Genomic DNA, 21820 nt, shown 5'->3' with positions numbered 1-21820 from the left:
GTAGAACATTTAACATGTCATTTATAAAACATATATTTTCCCGTGTATCATATGGATTTGTACTTATTGGCACAATAGCCAAGATGGTTGTGGTGACTCTATTTCACGAACTCTGCATTATCCAACTTACAGGCGGATTTTTACTTTGCAAGTTGATTTCTATTATACATCTCACAAAATTAAAAGAATTGAAACCACATCTCTGCTGAAACACTTCACAAATGATTTTTATTGAAAAGCATAAAACTACAAAAAATCAGGGCTTCTCTTGAAGAGCCAGGGCATACATGGGTACCAAAATTGGGATGGATGTGAATATCTGTTCTTCATTTGCAACCCAAGGCTGTCTCCCCTCCGATCCCCTCCTCCGGCCATAGCCCCTGAACTCCTGTGTGGACCTTCTCTCGGATAGAGTACCTGAACCACAGGTTTGTGTATCACTAATCGCTGTTTACTGTGTTGGCTTCGTGTCATTAATACGAGGGGGTGGTGCTGTAGCTGGGGCGCTGGACACGATGCCTGTGACCCACTCCCACTGAACATTCTGTTCTGTTTGGGGGCGCTGCGAATGACCTCTTCTTGGCTCATCTCCCTCTGCGGCCACACAAGCATGCCTATTTACCTCTTTCTTCCCTTCTTATTTTGTCTGTGTCTCCCGGTGCCTCCCCCGAATTTGCCAAACATAGCATCTTCTCCTTTTACTAAACCTAGATCTAAACCTCATCTAAACCTAGTACATTTGATTTCACTTCTGATTACTACCCCCCCCCAACAATTTGTAGCCTGTGTTAAAAGGGACTCAGGGGGGGACTTTTGATATCCTATCCTGTCACCCTATATCCTGTTAATCTTAGGGTCACAAACAGAAAGTCCCCTGTGGCTTCTGCAACCCATGATTGATGTTGAAGCTACGGCTCATCTGTGGGAAATATGAATAGCTGGCAGCCATCATTTCAACCTTGAGCCCACCCTGACTAGGAACAAGGTTAGAAATGAGATCTACAGTTTCCTGATGCTTCTCTAAATCAAGACCTCTTGGTTTTATGTCCGGTAGAGCTGAGCCATTCCATGCCAGACCTCAAACAGGAAACTTCCCATGAACTCAACCACCTAACCACTGTGTGTAGAATGAGATGAGACGGGAATGCCATCCGGTCAGGCTGCCTGGTCTCTGAGGCAGAGCTTCATGGGGTGACACTCCCTTTGTCTTAGACTCTTCTTAGGCTGGTAAGTTCAGAAGCATCATTTTGTTAGTGCACCAGAACCAAAGAGATTCTCAGGAGCCGACTCACAGTAACCTAATTCCTAGGTGCCAGATGAATGAGCCAGAATGCAAACTTTTTAATTTAACATCAAGAGATGGTCTGTTCTGCAAGCATGAAATTCCCATCTGCAAACTGGAGCACCTTCTGTGTTGTGTCTGGGTATTAGAGAAACCAGGCTGTGATATGGAATTTGGTTGGTAAAAAATGGGGCCAGAAGAGAAATGTGGGATCTTAAGGCCTGAGGAACGTGCCCCGACTGTCCATTGCACTAATGTGGTCGAGTGCAGCCTTACTCCTTCCTGGATTGGGCTGGATGCAAACTCTGTCAAGTTGCTTTTAGGACTCGCCTTCTTCAGAACTCCATGACAAATATTTCTTTAACTATTTGTGTCTTTGATTGGGCTACGGATATATTGTCAGATTTGAATGATTTAAAACCAGGGTATTTGGAGTGTGGAAGACATGAATCTGTTCCGATTTTAACTTGACCGTTATGCTGAGCATAACATCAGCATAGTGCTGAGCAAGTTGGTTAACTTCTGTAAGCCCCGATTTTGTGAAGTGTGGATAATAATAGCATCGTGAGGTTGTTGTGAGGACTGAGTGAGGTAACTCAGGTGAAGCACTTAGCACAACGTCGGGCATAATATTCAACCGATGTTTAGTTGGCTGAAAGAAGCCTTACTCTTTCTCCTTGTTGACTGTAGGACATGTTATGAATTCTGCACGTATCTCAGCACTTTATGTGTTGGTTGTTCTCGGTTAACTGTGACAGGTTTTGTTGGAGCCCCCCTGCTGCTTTCTCTGTTGAGTCCATTACCGAACCCAGGGAACATCGGGACCAACAGAGATAAGGGCAACAGGATCTGTTCTCAGAGAAGGACCCCAGTCCTGTGTGGTCTCCCCTGTCATTTCTGATCTCCACAAAAGTGATTCTGCTTATAAGGCTGTTCTCCCTCCGCCTCCTGGGCCACCTTCTTCCTGTTGGCTGCCACAGAGTGAGAAGGTTGATATAGTATGGGGAGATCCTTTCCAACTGAGTACCAGAACATTCCAGAAAATAGAAGAGTTGGACCCGCATGTGGTAATCATTTCACTATGTAGATGTATATCAAAATGTTTTCAGTAGATACAATTTTTACTTAAAATTTTTTTAAATGTTTATTTATTTTTGAGAGAGAGAGAGCATGAGTGAGGGAGGGAGAGAGAGGGAGACAGAGAATCCAAAGCAGGTTCTAGGCTCTGAGCTGTCAGCACAGAGCCCGACTTGGGGCTTGAACCCACTGACTGTGAGATCATTACCTGAGCCAAAGTCGGATGCTTAACCGACTGAGCCATGCAGGCACCCCTCCAATTTTTACTTAAAAAATAGATAGACTCAGGTCATGATCTTGCATTTCGTGGGTTCGAGCCCCGCGTTGGGCTCTGTGCTGACAGCTCAGAGCCTGAAGCCTGCTTCAGGTTCTGTGTCTCCCTCTCTCTCTCTCTCTTTCAAAATTAAATAAACGTTAAAAAAAATTTTTTTAAGTAAATAGTAAAATAAAAAAAGAAAGATTCCATCCTTAATCTGGTGCTTTCTTTAAGTTGTCAGGATGGCTTTGCTTGACAATGTCACTGTCAGCTCCAGTGAAATATTTCATTAGCCCGAGTGTGGTGGTTTTGCCAGTTGAATGTAGGTGTCTTAAAGCAGGATGGTGAAATCATACTCCCCACGTTATTGGGTGCCAGGCATGCTTAAGAGCTTTGCATGCATTCATTAATGCGGTCATCTCAACCCTAGGAGGTAGACGCTATTAATAGCCCCAGTTTAAAGATGAGGAAGTGGAGATACATAGGTTAAGTAACTTGCCCAAGGTCTCACAGTAGGTGGCAGGGCTGAGAATCAGACCCAACTGGTCTGGGGTCAGGCATCTGTTCTAAATCAACATGTGATTCTGCTTCTGGACCTGAAATGGCAGTGTTCTCTTTCAGCTTTTTCTAATGGCTTAGTAGGGACCACTTGTTCTGAATTTTTACCCCGGTCTCCTTTTCTCCCTCAAGTTACAGAGTTCTCTTAAATGGGCTATAATTTTTATGTGCCTTCTACTGTGAGACTTCTCTCTGCACCCACAAAACTATGCCAGGGATCAGGGAAGGTGGTCTTTTGGATGGTGGCAGCAATGGAGGAGGGCACAGTTATTTTCATCTGATGGGTCAGCGGTACATGAGCTGACAAACATGTGCAGAGAGACCTTTCTATCCTTACATACAAGTTGGAGATAGGCAGCTCTTTATAACCAACAATGTGGATTTGGAGAAATTCAGCCCGAAGTGTGGTCTCTGTAGGTCTTCTGGTTTAGTAGAGTTATGTTGCTCGTCTCAGGGCCACAGATATCAAGTAGGTAGGTCCAGTTCTCTCCAGAATAAATCTTAAGTACCTGCTGGACCCACTGGGCCACCACAATGAGCTATAAAGCAGAGGGTTTTGCCCCTGGCTTAGAAACAAAGGCCTTTTTGATTTTTTTTCTCTTTATAGAAGGACACAAAGAAGGGAGCCACAAACCTGCCTTCTTTCTAAGAAATAGTAAGATAAGGGGCACCTGGGTGGATCAGTTGGTTGAGTGTCCAGCTTTGGTTCCAGTCATGATCTCGCTGTCTGTGAGTTCAAGCCCCGCGCTGGGCTTTGTGCTGACAGCTCGGAGCCTGGAGCCTGCTTCAGATTCTGTGTCTCCCTGTCTCTCTGCCCCTCCTCCACTCATGCTCGCTCGCGCGCTCTCTCTCTCTCTCTCTCTCTGCCAAAAGTAAATAAATACTAAAAAAAATTTAGAAATAGTAAGATAAACTTTAATCTCAGGTATTTTCTTCAGGTATACCAGTATGTCCATCTTGATTCTTATGTTGTTCCAGATAGAGAGGGAGGAGAGAGAGGGAGGGAGGGAAGAGGGGAGGGGAGACAGTGGAGGTGAGCCATGGGGAGGGGTGGGAGCAGCAGGAAAGCATGTTCAGAAACTTTGCTGCTGGTGACACCTTAACTGGAATATTTAGAAACATCGGCATATTACATATTTTCTTATGTGTATATAAGGGGTGGCCTGGGGCTTAAAAGCATCATCTAAGAAAACCCTCCAAATATAATGCTCAACCTGAAATGATCATTTGACTACATAAACATTTTCAATGTTGCCAAATAGGGTTGGTTGTTCCCATTTGAACTGGGTGCGTGGGTTGTTCCCACGAAGCTTGTGAATCATTCATGAACACACCAGATCCTTCAAGCTAGCCAACCAGCCAGAGGATTCATTTCCTATAAAGGCATTTGATTACAGTGTTGAAACAGTGCATTCCAGGCTTGCTCGCACTGATTCTAACCATGGCATTATGTCATGGACGCCGGTCGCCTCAGCGTAGAAATTCTTCCTAGTACGGATGGGTGCTCTTCCCTTCTCTTCTGGGACACTTCCCATTTCTCCTGAATTTTAATCTCTTCCTCCCTCCTGTTTGGAGGTGGCATTTGCTTTTAAAATGCTTTGTATTATCAGAACGTTCGTTAAAAAAAATTTTTTTTAATGCTTTATTTTTGAGAGAGACAGAGAGACAGAGCACGAGCAGGGGAGGGGCAGAGAGAGAGAGGGAGACACAGAATCCGAAGCAGGCTCCAATCTCCCTACACCTCCCATGTTTAGAAATAAGATTATGGATCACCAAATGGGTTTTGATACTCTTTCCCTTTCCAACACAGGCTCTAGCAAACAAAAAGCCATTTTGCTCTTTGGAGTCTATCCTTTGTAAGACTGTGTCTTACCAGGACTTTATAAGACTTCTAGAAAAAGGAAACTGGCATTATAATTGCCTTACAGGACTGGGATCCACCTCAGAGTTCTGAGTTTCACATATCTCTAATTCAGCCTAGTTTCTAACATTGGGAGTGTGGTACATGGGATACTTTGCTCTGAGTAGGAGGAAGAGATCCTATTTTTAGGATAGATTGAGAAGGGCATTGCTATATCAGCTCAAGGTTAGCCTGAGTCCAGCAAGGTTCCTAAACCCTGCATCCTGTTGGAATCAAAACTCAGAGCAGATTGAGCAACTCTGACTTCTCACCAACTGACTTCCCAGTTAGTGTCGCATGTACCTATGGGGTCCACTGGGGACCATCACTGAACCAGACACAAAGGAAGAAGGTATTTTGGAAGGAAATGACAAATGCCTGGTTTTCAATTGGGGGACAAAACCTCCCTTCTGCATGGCCTTGTACAGCTTATAGGACCCCTTCACCATTATTATTCCACTTAGTCCTTCTAGCACTGCAGGGCCCAAGTTGTTCTGGCCCTTTTACTCAAGGTCATACACATAGACTGGGGTGAGACTCTCTCCTAGGTCTTCGGAGTCCAAGCCCCATGCTCGTCCCACATTTCCCTCCTGCAGTCTGAGATGGAATGCAGTGAAGTGCTACCAGGGGTAATCTGGGCGTTCAGATGAGAGGGAAGTTATTGATGGGAAAGAGATCACTGGGAGTTCTGCATTCCACTCGCTTAGTGTAAGTTGCTACTTGTCTGGAGGAAGTGACTGCTGAGCCCAGAGTTAAACAATACTTTTGTCTTTGTCGTGGGCGCCAGCCATCAAGTGATATCTGATACAAACCCTAAGACTTCAAAAATGATTTATGCCGTAGAATTGCAGGCTTGATCACAGGAAGACTTTGTTCTGTTCTTTTTTTTTTTTTTTTTTTAATCCCTGAAAGCTGAGCACTATTAAAATTACAAAATCATGACTGGATCACTAAATTGACAGGGAAAGAATTTTGACGTGTGATAATGACACAATTAAGTCTAGGGCTGTAGTTCAAAGCAAAGCTTATATAAAAATAACATTTGCTTAGTGCTCTTCAGTGTACCAAGTAGCATGCCATAAACAATTTCCTTTGATCTACGCTACAAACCTGTCAAGTAGCCATGGTCCTCCTTTAACAAATAAGGAAATTAAATTTGAAAGAGGTTAGATGCTTTGCCCTGGGTCTTAAGTGGCAAGTTTAGGATGTCAGGTCTTTTGACTCCACATTCTGTATTTGGTTTGTCGTTATTTACTAAATCTTCTGGAAACATCGAATAATTTTTGTAGGGATGGACTGAAACCCTCTGGGACCTCCTGTGAGAAGTTTTGGTAATGGCGGGTACATAAATGGTATCTTCTCACTGTGTTGTCCTTGCAAGCAGCAATCATTCAATAACCAAAGTTATTGTGCAAAGTTGGTGGTATTAAGTCCACTTCTCTTTGATGGATGGATTGCAGGAGGAATCTAAGCTATTTTTTCATGAGCACCAGTCACAGGGAGAGGCAAGAACAGGGTTATGATGGGAGAGTTCCAGCTCCCTGTCCCTTGTTAAACAGTCGGAACCAACTCCCATTCCCTAAAGAATGGAAAGAGAAATAGCAAACATTTAATGAAAGGATCCACGTTATTCCTTCAAAATGCTCTAGATTCACTCTCCACAACCCTTCCTGAATCTTGATGAAAATATTTGGAGAAGCCTAATGGTTACAAAGTTTTGGAGAACACAGACATCTTCAAAAACACCTTGTGGAACTGAAGTATGCGAGCAGGGATAACAGCAGAGTTCAACAGGATTTGGACTCACGACTATCTATCTATTCAAGGAAACTGAACACTAAAGATCTTTCCCCCATTCAGGCTGTTCCCATATAAGGGTTCTTTCTTTGGCCAAGGAAGGATTTTAGAAGGGAAGTTCACAGCTTTTCACCTTCATGGCCGAAACAATCCTAGAACTTGTCTGACTGGCTCTAATGAGGAATGTAAGTAAACAAGACCTGAGTAAACAAAAGAGAAATCTGCCCATCACCTGTGGAGTCAAGTAATGTAGGGCACCTTCCTGGGCACTTATAAACCAATGCCTGTCTCTCAGAGAAATGGGTAATGTGCTTCCAAAGAAATGACACAGATTATCATGTTGACATTGCTTTGGATGCACATTACCCGTTTCTCTGAGAGACAGGCATTGACATTGCAGAGGCTTAGGAAAGGGTCAGAATAAAAGATACTCTGTCTAGCAAGGCGGGCCCACTGTGTTTGTTATTAAGAAACTAAGTACCTTAAGGGACTGGGGACTTTTTAAGCCTTTTTGGTAGGAGCAAGTATTGGCCTCTCTTTCATGAATGAGGGTCATTTTCATCACCTTGGGTTGTTAGGCTTTGGCAATTCTGGGGATGAAGCAAGGCTGCACGTGCTCGTGAGAAGAAATGACTTTGCCATCCCTAATCTCCTGCGTGATGGTGCAGATTTTAACCAGTATTTGGGGCAGTACTCTGCAGGTACAGCAGAGCTCATGTGATCCGAGGGAGGCTGAGGATGATGTATTGTAAGCCGGGGCTGTGCATTCCATGGCGCTGGCCTTACTGGAAGGCTCACATGTGGTGACACACGGGTTACAGGGAAGCCTAGAAGAAACAGAATTTTGCCTGTGATTGAGGGAAGGTAAGGATGGTTGTGGAGAACAACAGCGGTGGGTAATGTTTCAACATGGTGTCACTCAAAACAAGTATTTCCAAATGCTTATTTGTTCGTTTTGTTCTATCATTGGTGGAAGAAAAAGAATCAGACCAGATGCATGGTAAAGCAGCATCTTAGGCTTAGAAGCGTTAGATTCTGTAAGCTGCCATTGTGGACAATACCACAGCACTGTGGAAGAACACCACTCCAGGGGTTCAAGACCCGGGTGCAATCTAGCTTGTCATTTACCAGCTGGTGACCTAAGATAAGTCAAGGAACCCTCCTGAGCTTTAGTTTTTCATCCAGAACGGGTATAATGGGAGCTGCGCTTACAGGATTGACAGGATAACAGTGATAAGGGACAGGTTGAGAGGCTTATTATCTGAAGAAAGAAAGTTAATCAGGTGTTTTTCTTATCAGATGGCCTGAAACCCATCTATGGAAGAGTCTTTCATGCTTTATTGGGCAGCTTCTAGGTGCCTTCTGGGTGTATTTAAATGAAATTTTACACAATTGGAATCGGGACCAGTTAACAGAACTCTTTTTAAGAAGCATCATCTCTTTTGGATGATTCCAGGCACTTTGGTACGTCGGAGCTCCTCAGAGGGACTAGCTTTTGTTAACATTGTGCTAGTGTCATGTGGACATGCCAGTTATAAGAACTCTGTGAGCAGCGTCCACTGATTATTTGGGGGAAGGAAGTCTCCGTAACGGTTCTAACTAAGTCTGCATCTGGGGCATTAGTGTGGACTGAGTTGCTTCAAAGAGCTTGTGCTCTAGGCCCGTCCCTTATGGGTTGGTTAGCTTATCATTGAAAAACATTACAATTTCCATTAAAAAAAAAAAAAGATGCTGAAATACACACATCTACATGCTGCTCTTGGCATCAAGGACAAGAGGCTGGAGATGGGCATTTCAGCCTGAACAGAATGTTCCTCCAAAAGGAGCAGGGTCGCCCTACTCAATTTCATGAAAGTTCATCTAGTGGGGGAAAATCTGTAAGTCACCAGGAATGTTTGAATGTTTGGGGAAACCATTGTTTTCCCTTGTACTTTTTAAAACCCAACATACAAGGAATTAACCTGGTGCGCTGGCTCTTCAAAATGACTCCGCTCAGCTAAGACCGCAAATTTGGACTAGGTTACAATTGTAGGTCTCCAAACAGCACAGCTTGAGATCATGTACCTAAAGTTCCCACCACTGGCAAGAAGATCAAAGCACATGCCCCCTATTGCCTAGAGGCAGTACACACATGTGTGTCAGCATATTTTCTCATAGTTGTTTTTATTTTACTTACTCGACATCCGAACTCTCCAGAAGGCTGCGGTATGTGGCAATCTCACACTCCAGCTGGGACTTGACATCCAGCAGAATCTCATATTCTTGGTTCTGTCTTTCTAGGGCACACCTGATCTCTGCCAGCTGAGCCTCCATATTATCAATCAGACACTGGATCTGGGCCAGTAAGGCCGTGTAGCGGGCCTCTGTCTCCGCCAGGATGCATTCCTGGGAATCTCTCTACCATGGAGGAAGAAATTAAGATTTGTAATGATGATTCATTGGAGCCTGGTCTCTTGTGAACTGTATCATTTAAAAAAAATTTTTTTTGTGACAGGTACTAATGAATCTCCAAGCCCTCTTATTACTTCTTAACCAAAGAAATCCCAAATCAAAATGATCTACTCTGCTAAAGCTTGCTTCCTTTTATCCTCTTTATTGATTTTTGCTTTCCTTAAAGTACTCACTTCTCTTTCTTTTTCTTAATCACCTATCATACGACACTCTCCTACCTATGAGACAAACCAACAAACAAAAACGTCCAGCTTTAAAAACCTGTTACCGTGGCACTTCATTCTGAGAATATTTTTACCTTAAAGAAGAAGTTAGCAGCATTAAGCCATGAACAATTCCTTCACTTGCAGGGCACCTGGGTGGCTCAATTGATTAAGTGCCTGCTTCTTGATTTCAGCTCAGGTCATGATCTCATGGCCCTGGGATGGAGCCCGGCATCATGTCCCACGCTGAGCATGGAGCCTGCATGGGATTCACTTTCTCCCTCTCTCTTTGCCCCTCTCTTGCTTGTGCTCTCTCTCAAAATTAACATTAAAAAAAAAACCCACAAAACAATTCCCTCACTGGATCCCTTCCTTTATATGTAAAACATGAGAGTTGAAACTTTGGTGATTACAATTCTTTCCTGATCCATCATCCTGTAAGTCCATGGATAATGCAATTTTAGGTTAGAATAACCTGTTATTTACATGGTTTTCCCAGTTTTCAGAGATGAGAAAACAGGTTCAAGAGGTTAAGTGAATTGCCCATGGTCACATGACTAGCTGGTGACAAATCTAGCTTTGGGGCAAGGTCTTCCAAATACCCTTCACATCAGAGCATTTAAATAATTCCCTACTTCACAGAGGCAGTACAATGGAAGCAGAAGTGGTTCCAGCTCTGGAACTGAATTCTGGCTCAGGCTCATCTCTTTTGTGACTTTTAACAAGTTACTTAATGCCTCAGGATCTCAGTGTCTCCATTCCTAAAATAGGCAAGGTGGCACTCACCTTGGATTTGGCATGGGAAAATCAGTTTATCTCCCTGAGCCTTATCTATAAAATTGGCTTAATAATTATGCCACCTCCCTTATAAGACTATTTTATAAATTTGATAGTTTAGAAAAATGTTTTGCATGTAATACAATGCTCTTGTAGTGTTTCCCAAAGTGTACTCCATGGATCCTTATTGCCATGAGATGCTCTTAAAAAAGGGGGTCCACAGTCAATTAAGTTTTGGAATGCTGAATGCCATGTATCTCCTTGGAGATCCATAGTGTATATTAGCTTATTAAAGGTCTGCAGGAAGTTACCCTGTTTAACCTTTGTTTACTCCAGCATTTCCCAGGCTTATCTGACCACAAGCCCTTTCTTGGCCATAGACTCTTTAACAAACAGAGGAACCTTTGTTCTGAGGGACACAATTTGGGAAACATTGCAACATGCAGGTGTCAGGGGCGATTGCCATCACTGCTGTGTTAGGCTTGGTCAGTTTCCTGGGTACCATTCGGTGCTGGGCCTGCAGTTCAATCTCTAGAGCATTCATGGTGCGTCTCAGCTCAGTGATGTCCTTCAGGCAGAACTGCTGCTGTTGAGAGCTGGTCACCACCTGCTGGTTCAGCCCCTCCATCTGAAACACAGTCAAAGACCATGCATATTATGAAGGAAACATGACTTTGATGGAAGGGTGCCTGGAAATGCAGGGTCAGCTATTCGGTTTTGACTTTTCTACCCTCCTCACCTGTGTGTTGAACCACTGTTCCACTTCTCTGCGGTTTGTCTCCATGATGGACTCATACTGACATCTCATTTCTTGTAGAACCCGGTTTAGATCGACAGAAGGGGCAGCGGTCACTTCAATGTTGAGTCTGTCCCCAAGCTGGCTCTGTAAGGAATTGATGTCCTATGGAAAGAAAAAGAATGTGAAGTCACTTGGTGACCATGTGACACCCTTGTGTTCTTGTTTGTCTAACAGCAATAATTTAGCTTAATGGTATCTGAATGTAGCTCACAATAAAGGAATAGATGATTTATAGGTACTATTGAGAGGCTATAAAATAACCTAAGACTATTTCAAATGTGACTCTGTGTTCAAGTATGTGGAACATTAGAAGGAATTAATTAGCAAGATCAGAGTCTTAAGGAATTTAGATCATTTCCCAGGATGGGTAATGGTGAAGCAGCATGGAGGTGGAGTTTATAATAAGAGACCAGAGTCTCTATGATGCCAATATGGGCTTTTGCCAATAGGGACTTACAGCAATAGAGGCAGAAATCAGTGCAGGGATGCCTACAAAAAGATGGGAAACCTGCGGGGGGTTTTCCCCCCTAAATTGGGTTGTTCCCTTGTCTGGAAGATCTGGAGGGGGGAGTGGAGGCTTCAGATTGTGTTCTAGGCAGTGGATTGGAAACCCATCGGACCAATGGTAGTGGCAGTAGATATTCTTGGGCTGAAAAACAGAATAGTATCTACTCTTTGGGGACACCTTTTGTCAAGTTCAACTCAAAGGAATGGATGCTATTTTTAGAGGCTTAGCTTGTAATGACTCTCTTGGTTTTTCTCTTACCTCTTCATGGTTGTTTTTAAGGCTGAGGAGCTCTTCCTTCAGAGACTGGACTCGTGCCTCCAGGTCAGCCTTGGCGAGGCTCAGGGCATTCAGGATCCGCTGTAGGCCGTTGGCATCTGCCTCCACTCCCTGGCGTAGGGACACCTCAGCTTCGTACCTGCAAAAATGAGACACAAAAAGAAAGGCATTAAAATGCAGATGGTGTAAATCGAGCCAAGCAGAAGTCCCTTCCACATTTTCCTTTGGGCCTCTCATTTATTATATTTCTGTTGTGGGCTTGATTCTCTTTAGAGGTGAGACCATTTGATAAACATCACGGCTTAACCACTGTTCCCTTAATCGCTTTGCCAGCGTGAGGCCACATTGCTGTTCTTTGAGATGAGGGAATTTTTCCTCCTCCTGCCCCTGGAGGCAATGCAGGAGAATTGGAGAGTGCAATGGATTAGGAATTAGAAAACTTGCGTCCAACATTTTAGCTGTGTCTTGCCCTAGGTGTATGTCTTTGGGTATAACAGAGCCCCATGCAACCACAGTTTTCTGGGAATTGATTTCCTATGGAAATCAATCAATCACCTTTAAACAAGGTGATTGCATATTAGCAGCCCTACCTGTTTTCCTGAATTACTGTGCAGGTAGTCAGATGGGTTCATAAACTACAGGTAGTGTATACATGTGAGTGGTTATTAATCTTTGTCATTTACTGGATATGAAGGTCTTTTCTGGGCTGGTGCTGACATGGTATGGGGCAGGAAGGTTAGCAGATTTGGGGATACGCTTCTTGGGAGTGTGTCGCATCAGATGCAGGGTAAATTCTGTCGTGAATGACAGTGCTGGATGGGCTTACTTGGCTCTCAAGTCATCAGCAGCCAGTTTGGTGTTGTCAATTTGTGAGACCAGTCTGGAATTCTCAGCCTTGGTACACAAGATCTAGAATTAAGAAATTGTACACACAAATGAGACAAACACCAGGATCTTCTTTAAAAACCAAGGGCTTGTGTGTGTGGCGATTAAGGGGGTGGGGGTGGGGGCCGTTAGGCTTTCCATTGCTATGCTTAGGAAGCTTTGGGTGGGGGGCTTTGGAAGGTCAAATTTTTTTTGTTATTTTCCTAAAAAATCAGCAGAAACTACTCCAATAAAAACCTTGCATATGTTTTCCTGGCAAAATATAAAATCCATCCTCAATTTGCATCCTCTGGAATGTAGCCACCATGCAGGCAAGGACTTTTTAGCTCACTGTTATTTTCCCAGAGCCCAGAGCAATGTCTGGTGTTTGTTGGGGGTGCTCAGTAAACACTTTTTGAACAAACAAAGTGGAGTAAATCTGGCATGTGTAGCTGCAGTACATCACTCTGATCAGGAAACAGGTTTGATGTTGCAAGAAACCGTGGAAACAATTTGGAGGTGATGAAATGAGCACAAGAGGGGAAAAGAGTGGTAATGGTAGTACACTGGATAAAAAGTAAACTGTTTAGGCACTTCTTAAAACAAAATACTTTTTCTCAGGTCCCTGTTTTTGTTCCTAATTTTTGTTAAAGAAATGGCAGCAATTGGGGCGCCTGGGTGGCTCAGTCGGTTAAGCATCCGACTTCGGCTCAGGTGATGATCTCGCGGTTCATGGGTTTGAGCCCCGCGTTGGGTTCTGTGCTGACAGCTCAGAGCCTGGAGCCTGCTTCGGATTCTGTGTCTCCCTCTCTCTCTCTGCCCCTCCCCTGCTTACACTCTGTCTATCTCTCTCTCAGAAATAAATAAACATTAAAAAGTTAAAAAAGACAAAGAAAAAGAGAAAGAAAGAGAAAGAAAGAAAGAAAGAAAGAAAGAAAGAAAGAAAGAAAGAAAGAAAGAAAGAAAGAAAGAAAGAAAGGAAAGAAATGGCAGCAATAGGTTGTTAACACATTTGGGACCGAAGCTATCTGGTTATAACAGCAGAACCTATCTCTGGAAGATGAGTAAGTATACAACTCTGAATATTGCCTCCAGATGACAATTTCATTCAAGAGATTTTCTTATTCTACAAAATATTTTTTTTCCAACATAAAATGAACTACAAATATTAAGGTTTAGCACATGGCTATTGCTTGGAGAGTGTCATTACACAACTTGATTATACACATTCCTAAGAATCTTACCTTCTGCTGGAGCTCCTCAATGGTAGCATAGTAGGACCTGTAGTCAGGACATACGACACAAAGCTCTTTGTTACACTCCTTCTGGATTTTGCACTCCAGTTCAGTGTTCTCTTGTTCCAAGATCCGCACCTTCTCCAGGTAGTTAGCAAGGCGCTCGTTCAAAATTTGCATGGTCTCTTTCTCTTTACTGTTGATACCTTCACCACACCAGTCGCAGTCATCCAGAGGGGAACAGGCACCGAAGTTGTTAATCAAGCAGATGGGTGTGAGATAAAAGCAAGGAGTAGGGTGGCAGCTGTTGGCTTTGAGACCACCATATTGGCAGCTGGTGTTGGGAAAGATGGTCCTAAAATTTGTAATCCTAGAGCATCTTTGGTGCGGCGTGGAAGAAGAAATAGTTGTTGTACAGCTTTTGGTATCCATGGTGTGTACCCAGTTTTGGTTTATTTCAAAATCTGTGGTCCAGATCGAAAGCTCAAGCAACCTCGACTAAGTCTGAATTCCAAGCTCCTTGACTATTTCCTCTTTGAAGTGCTTATATAGCCTTTGCTGTAGGTGGGGTCATGGCTGGAAGGATGTTTTCCTTTCTACTGTTTATATCAAATCCCATAGGAACATCTCATTAGTCTGCTTTTTACTTGCCTGAGAAGAGTTACTTGTCTCATAAAAATGTGCATTTAGGCTGTTACTAAGTTATTACCCATCACAACCACTACCTGTCATTGGATACAGAGCTTCACATGAAATCTTCAAAAGGAAATGCCATCACAGTTCTACCAGCATCCATTATTAAGCAAGTGTGAGTATATGAAGTTCATTAAATCCTTGTTGACCTCTCCACCTGGCCTAAAGCTTGATCAGGAATGAGTTCATCCTTCTTTTCCTTTCTTCTCTAGAAAAGGGAAACTATTAATATCTAATAATTATTGGTGAACTCAGAAATCAGTATTTTATTTTGTTCTGCCCAACTGATTTTCCATTTTCATTGTTCAGACGTTGTGAGTATGGGTTAAAATGTGAGTTTTAAATAAGACCCTTTTTAAAGATGATTGCTAGATTCCTGTTTCAGCTTGCCAGGTAGGGTTGGATTGCTAACAATAAATTTCCTGAAAAAGAAGCTGGTTACCTTTTGGTTTTCCAAAACCCACGTTTTATGACATTTTTTTGTGCTCAGTGTTTGCTTGTGGAATTACATTAGCTAACAATTTGTCTTGGGGTTGGTTTATATTTGCTGTTTAAACATGATCTGTTGAAAGGTGTGTGTTTTTCATTCTCAGGAATACTTTCTCAGTGTTTTCTTAAGAAAGTTATTTTTGGGGTGCCTAGGTGGCTCATTTGGTTGAGCGTCCGACTCTCTTGATTTAGGCTCAGGTGATGATCCCGGAGTCGTGGGATTGAGCCCTGCATCAGGGTTAGGATTTTCTTTCTCTCTCCCTCTCTCTCTCTCTCCCTCCCTCTCTCTCTCTCTCTCTCTGTCCTCCTCTTTCCCCTCTCTCCTGCTCGTGCTCTCTCTCTCTCTCAAATAAAAATTTAAAAAAAGAAAGAAACTTATTTGTTCCTGTTCCTTTATGGAGGCTCTAGGAGGGAACAATTATCTTGCCTTTTCTAGCTTCTAGAGGCTGCACAGGCTCCTTAGCTCCTGGTCTCTTTCTGTCTTCAAAGCCAGCAGTGGGGAGTCTTTCTCATGCGGCTTCACTCTGACACTGACTCTTCTGCTTCCCTCTTCCACCCTTAAGGCCCTTGTGATTATATTGGGCCCACTCATATCATCTAGGATAATCTTCCTATTTTAAGGTCAGCTGCTTAGTGGCCTTACTTCCCCTTTGTCATGTAGCCTAACATATTCAAGAGTTGAGGGTTAGGATATGAACATCTTTGGGGCCGCATTATTCTGCATATCACATAAGGTAAGGAAAAAACATTAATTTACAATAGTGCCACCAAATATAAAACGCACAGGAATAAATTTAGTTAGAAAGGTAGACTACATGAATAAAATATTAAAATACATTGAAGGACAGAAAACTAGAATAAATGGAAAGAAAAATCATGTTCTTGGACTGAAATACTATATCCATCACTATAAAAATGTCAATTATCTCCACATTAATTTAACTTAGATCCCACTAAACTTATTGAGATCCTCCCAATCTCAAAAATGTGATTTTTTTTAACCAGGCAAGATAATTCTGAAGTTTTATGAGAAAAGTTAATCAAATTTGAATAGCCAGGAAACTTCTATAAGAGGAAGCCCCAGAGAGACTCGTTCTTCCTATTTTAAAGACTCACTAATCAAAATACTATAGTATTGATGCATGAATAGTCAGACAGATCAATAGAATAGAATAAGAGGTCTAAAATAGACTTCCAAACAGACTGGAATTTAGTGTATGATAAATGTGACATTTAAAACTAGTGGGGGAAAGATAGACTATCATATGTAGTTTGGGGACAATTCTGTATCACTTGAGGTAGAAGGCAGGGCAGGAAATGTTGGGATAATGACTCATCCTTCCTAGTAAGACATATTGCAAATTAATCAAAGATTCAAATGTGAAAAATGAAATCATAATTGTGCTAAAAATATGAGAATTCTTTTTATAAAGTTGAAGACAGAAGGCCTTTCTAATAATGACCGAAATAAAGAAACCATAAAAACTTATAAATCTGACAACATCAGATAACTTTTACATTGGTACAAAACACAACCTATAAAATTGGAAGACAGATGACAAACTGGGAAGGTATATTTGCAATAACGCCATAGACAGTGACCAGAAAGAAAATACAACAGGCACTTAATTTACAAAGAACCTTAGAAAAAATGCTCAATGTCACTCATAAAGAAGAAATGTAAATTTAAACTACACTGAGATTTTATTTTATCTTTCTCCCTATCATACTGAAAAAAAAAAATCACAGTTTGGTAACAAATGTACTGTATACAGCCTCTCATTTATTGCTGGTGTGAGTATAAATTCATACAAGTTACTATACTGCTACTGTAATCAGACAGTGTGATATTGGCATAAGGGTTGGCAAGTGGATCAGTGAAATAGAATAAAGATTCTAGAAATAGTCTCACATACATATGGTCACTTGATTTTTGACAATGTTTCCGAAGTAAGTCCATGAGAAAAGGATAGCCTTTTCAATAAATGTTGCCGATCAATTAGATAATTGCATACAGCAGAGATCGATACATCTTGAGCTTTACCTCACACTCTATATAAAAATTAATTCAAGATGGATTAAATAATTAAATGTGAAGGTTACAGGTATGGAACTTTTAGAAGGCAACATGGAAGAAGATCTTCATAACCTTGTTCAGACAAAGACTTCTAGCACGTGGAGAGCACTAAACATAAAACAATGAATTTGACTTCATCATAGTTAAAGTCTTTTACTGACCAAAATATACCACTAAGAAAGAGAAAGGGCAAGCCACTGGCTGGGTGAAAATATCCACTTGGGATATAAAGGACCTTCCTTTTGACACAGCAGTATCATGACTAGTTCTATGCCCGAGAGAAATGAGTGCATATGTACACAAAAAGACTTGCATAAAAATGCTTCTAGCAGTTTTATTCTTAATGGCACCAAAATGGAAACAAGCCAAATGTTCACAAACAACACAATGGATCAACAGACTGTGGTATATTCATAGAATAGGTTAGTAACTTGACAACAAAAAGAATGAACTATTGGTATTCACAATGACATGGATGAACTTCAAAAACATGTCAACCTGGGTCGTCTGGGTGGCTCAGTTGGTTAAGTGTCTGACTTCAGCTCAGGTCATGATCTCGTGGTTCATGGGTTTGAGCCCCGTGTCAGGCTCTGAGCTGTCAGCAGGGAGCGTGCTTCAGATTCTGTGTCTCCCTCTCTCTCTGCCCCTCCCCCACTCGTTCTCTCTCTCTCTCTCTCTCTCTCTCTCTCTCTCTTCTGCGCTCTCTCTCTCTCAAAAATAATAAACATTAAAAATATATGTATCAACCTGAAGAATTTAGGCACAAAAGGGTACAAACAGTATGATTACATTTATATTAACTTTAAGAACAGGCCAAACTCTTCTACAGTGTCAGGTATCAGAATAGTGGTTGTCTCCTCATGAGGGAGGTGAGCTGACTGGGAAGGAGCATGAAGGAACTCTCAAGGTCGATATTTCACATCTCGATGTTCTAGTCTATGTCTCGATCTGGATGATTACATGACTGTGTATGGTTTTCAAGTTTCATGGAACTACATGCTTTCCACCATTGATACGTTTTCTTGTATGAAAATGAAATCCCAGTGAAGTGTGGTTAACATAGAAAGTTAAGATTTGATAGAGCTGTGTAGCTCTATGAATGCTTTCTACTTTATTCATGTACTTGAATTACAAATGGGTCATTTGTAATTTCACTTGTGAAAAATGGAAGTCATAAATGTGCTAAGAGAAAGCATAAGAGAATTCTTTTACAAATGAAGAGTGGAGGAGGGCCTTTATAACGGTGACTCAAAATAAAGAAACCACAAAAAAATGGACAAATTTTGCTTCACAAAATAGCAGCATTTGAAATAGTAATAATTTTAAAAAACATGTAAAAAGGACTGGAAGGAAAGATATCTAAATGTTAAGAGTGGACTTCTTTGCATTTTATAATTATTGATGAGAGTTATTTTCTTCTTTATGTTTTTGTACACATCCCACAAATTGGCTGTATCACTTTCAGAATCAGAAGAAGAGTTTGACATGGGGCACCTGGGTGGCTCAGTCGGCTAAGCGTTGACTCTTGATTTCGGCTCAGGTCATAATCTCACCGTTTGTGAGTTCGAGCCCCCAGTCGGGCTCTTCACGGGCAGCCCAGAGCTTGTTTGGGATTCTTTCTCTCCCTCCCTCTCTCTTTGCCCCTCCCCTGTTCGCACATGCTCTCTCTCTCTCTCTCTCAAGATAGATAAATAAACATTAATTTTTTTTAAAAAAAGAGTTAGACAACTATTTTTGTTATATCTTTGTTTTTGTACTCTTTTCTCCATCTTATCACTTCTCTTCTTGTGTATCTCAACCAGTGATTTTCCTTCGTTACATGGCTGACTGCTTTATTTGTGCTCTGGAGCTGATTTCTCTTTGTTTCCTTCAGGACCACATTTCATCAATTATGTACCCTTTTCTTGCATCTTGCACATCTTCTTTACTACTTGACCAATTTACCTTTCCCTGTAAGCATGTTTGTTACAGATCTTAATATTGTCTAACTCCTAGCTATGTAGCCACTTTGGCTTTGAAGGCAGTGTCTTTCCTTCATTACCCATTTTTTTGAGACAGCAGTGGGTATCTATCTGTTACCATCATTTTGCTACCACCAGCTCATTTGTTGACTTTGCGAAATCTGGCTAACCTATAAGCATGATATGATGTAGCCTATCTTGAAGACCCTCTTTGTCTGCCTTAACATAACACCATTTTCCGGTGCAGAAATACCCAGCGCTTCCTAAGAGCAAAGTACAAATTCTTCATTGCCAGGCAATCAAGACTTACCATAGTCTTGATCCAGCTGACTGTACTTCACATCCCATGACTCCCGTACCCCCTGCATACACTCTAACCAAACTGTATTCCTTGCCATGCTCCAAGCTCTCCTTGCTTTGTTTCTCCAGGGCGTATTTATTGTTGAGGTTCCCTCCATTTTTCTCCATCTAGGTGTTTCAAGGCTGCTCTGGGAGAGAATCCAGGGCTCACCCATATTTGATTCTCCTCTCCTTGGGGGCACATAGGAAGCTTACTCTTTCCTGTCCCCTTGCAGTTAGGAAAGGTGTAACCAGGGCTTTAATCTTTAGTTCAAGAGACCGGGGAGGCAGCATGTTCCAGATGCTGGAAGAGCAAGTCTGAGAGTGATAGAGAGGAGTTCCCTTCACAGCATTGTCCTGGCTGGAGCCTTCTGGGAAAGGGGCAGTGCAGGGGAGAGGAAGGGTGGGCTTTAGGTCCAGCCTGAGATAAGTAGCTGAGATATAGGGAGGGAATATGGCCTCTGTGGGGCCAGCAAGGAACCCATGAATTGTAAATACTAAATAGATACAATGAGGAGCCTGTGTCCTCAAGTCATGAATGCTTCTTGCATTTAGAGCAGGCAAATTTTGAGGCCATTGTTTTGCCTGAGTGTCCTCATGGTGGGCTGTACTCAGAACCTAGAATGCAAAGTTTTGTGCTGGTTCTTACAGATGACTGATGCATTATATTTTATTTTATATTTTTATTATTTAAAAAATATTTTTTAATGTTTATTTTTGAGAGAGAGAGAAAGACAGTACATGAATGGGGGAGGGGCAGAGAGAGAGGGAGACACAGAATTTGAAACAGACTCCAGGCTCTGAGCTGTCAGCACAGAGCACGATTCGGGGCTCGAGCTCACAAACTACGAGATCATAACCTGAGCTGAAGTCAGACGCTTAACCGACTGAGCCACCCAGGCACTCCATGATACGTTATATTTTAGATTTTACTTTTTATGCAACACTAGGTGCTAAAAATACAGGCATCTTATTTAGTGCATTATTAAAGCTATGAAGATGTTGCATTATTAACTAAAATTAGGATTCTACTAGATTTTACCGAGAAAGGCCTTACTGTTTTATCCAAAAGTACAGTGGCCATTTTTCAGTGTTTGACAACCCAGGGGAATGCCTACTGCATATGCCCACATGGAAAAAGATGGAATTCCTACAGTTTGGAGGAAGGCTTTTTTTTAAGTTCATTTATCCTGAGAGACACAGAGACAGCATGAGTGGGGGAGGGGCAGGGAGGGAGGGAGACCGAGAATCCCAAGCAGGCTCTGCGCTGTCAGCGCAGAGCCTGCCTCCGGGCTCAAACTCATGAAACCATGAGATTATGTTATGACCTGAACTGAAACCAGGAGTCAGATGCTTAACAGACTGAGCCACTGAGGTGCCCCTAGAGGAAGGCTTCTGAGGGCTGTTTTGGGATGTCACAGTTTTCAGTGATGGAAATCTTTGCTCTTTGTGCATAATTCACTCTTAATGTGTCTATTTATCATCATCATTAGCAATTACTTTGTTGTGGGGTGTTTGGTTAACTATAGAGCGCACAGTGATCCAGATTTGTATCAATGATAATTTTGGTCTATACTTTTCCAATAACCAGATTTAAACACATATTTTTTGCCATGCAAATATAAATCTATTACACTACTGCAAAGTAGACATAATTTAATGCCCCTAGGATTTTAGAAGTTTTTATCATTGTTGGGAAGTAGAAAGGAAAGACCATTTGGCCAGTGAAAGTGTACTATGGTAAAAAAAAAAAAAAAAAAAAAGAAGCTGGAGTCCTCCCACCCTAACACCATTTAGAACAGGCAGGCTAACCCAAGAAGAGGTCAGATCTAGAATTAGCCTATGTCTTTAACATAATATTTAGTGCAATACTATGCCAAAACTAAAAACAGTTATGAAAGGCTAAAAGTAACATGAGAGTCCCCAAAGCGGTTATTCTATCTTAAGGATATTTTCCTACTTCAGTTCCACTTTGATTTTGCATTAAGCCAAACTGGAAATATTTTTAACTCAGAAAATAAAAATAGATTAGTGAATCCATACAAAATGTTATAGATCGAGAGAAGGTAGTCACGTGCATTTTTCTGAGAGAAAATTGGTTATAGCTCATTGGGAATTATTACAGATGCTGAATATTTGCTTTGCCATAATCTTGACCAAGGCAGAGAAGAAACCGTGGGAAAGTCTGAGGTTGGGTGGATGGCAGAGATTGATACGGTGGAAACTTCTGGGTTAAAAGCTACTATGTGTTTTTTAAAAGAACATTTGCATTTTGAAA

The 21820-nt window shown here is 41.8% G+C and overlaps 1 protein-coding gene and 1 long non-coding RNA gene across 5 annotated transcripts in view; one reads left to right on the top strand and one right to left on the bottom strand.

The window, feature by feature from the left end:
- Positions 1–21820, top strand: part of LOC109260928 (uncharacterized) — a 148479-nt gene that overhangs the window by 120428 nt on the left and 6231 nt on the right. The window lies entirely within an intron of this gene.
- Positions 4111–14699, bottom strand: KRT39 (keratin 39). Its single transcript, XM_019439393.2, has 8 exons — positions 13993–14699; positions 12711–12793; positions 11867–12023; positions 11041–11202; positions 10804–10929; positions 9047–9267; positions 7436–7697; positions 4111–6652 (listed from the first exon to the last, which is right to left on the bottom strand). The coding sequence occupies exons 1-7, from the start codon at positions 14413–14415 to the stop codon at positions 7445–7447; spliced, it is 1425 nt and encodes a 474-aa protein (XP_019294938.2). The 5' UTR covers positions 14416–14699; the 3' UTR covers positions 4111–6652; positions 7436–7444.

The sequence above is a fragment of the Panthera pardus genome, unplaced genomic scaffold (genome assembly GCF_024362965.1).
Source record: "Panthera pardus isolate Hobbes unplaced genomic scaffold, ASM2436296v1 HiC_scaffold_3, whole genome shotgun sequence".
In the NCBI taxonomy this organism is placed as follows: domain Eukaryota; kingdom Metazoa; phylum Chordata; class Mammalia; order Carnivora; family Felidae; genus Panthera; species Panthera pardus.
This window is presented reverse-complemented; position numbering and strand designations above follow the sequence as displayed.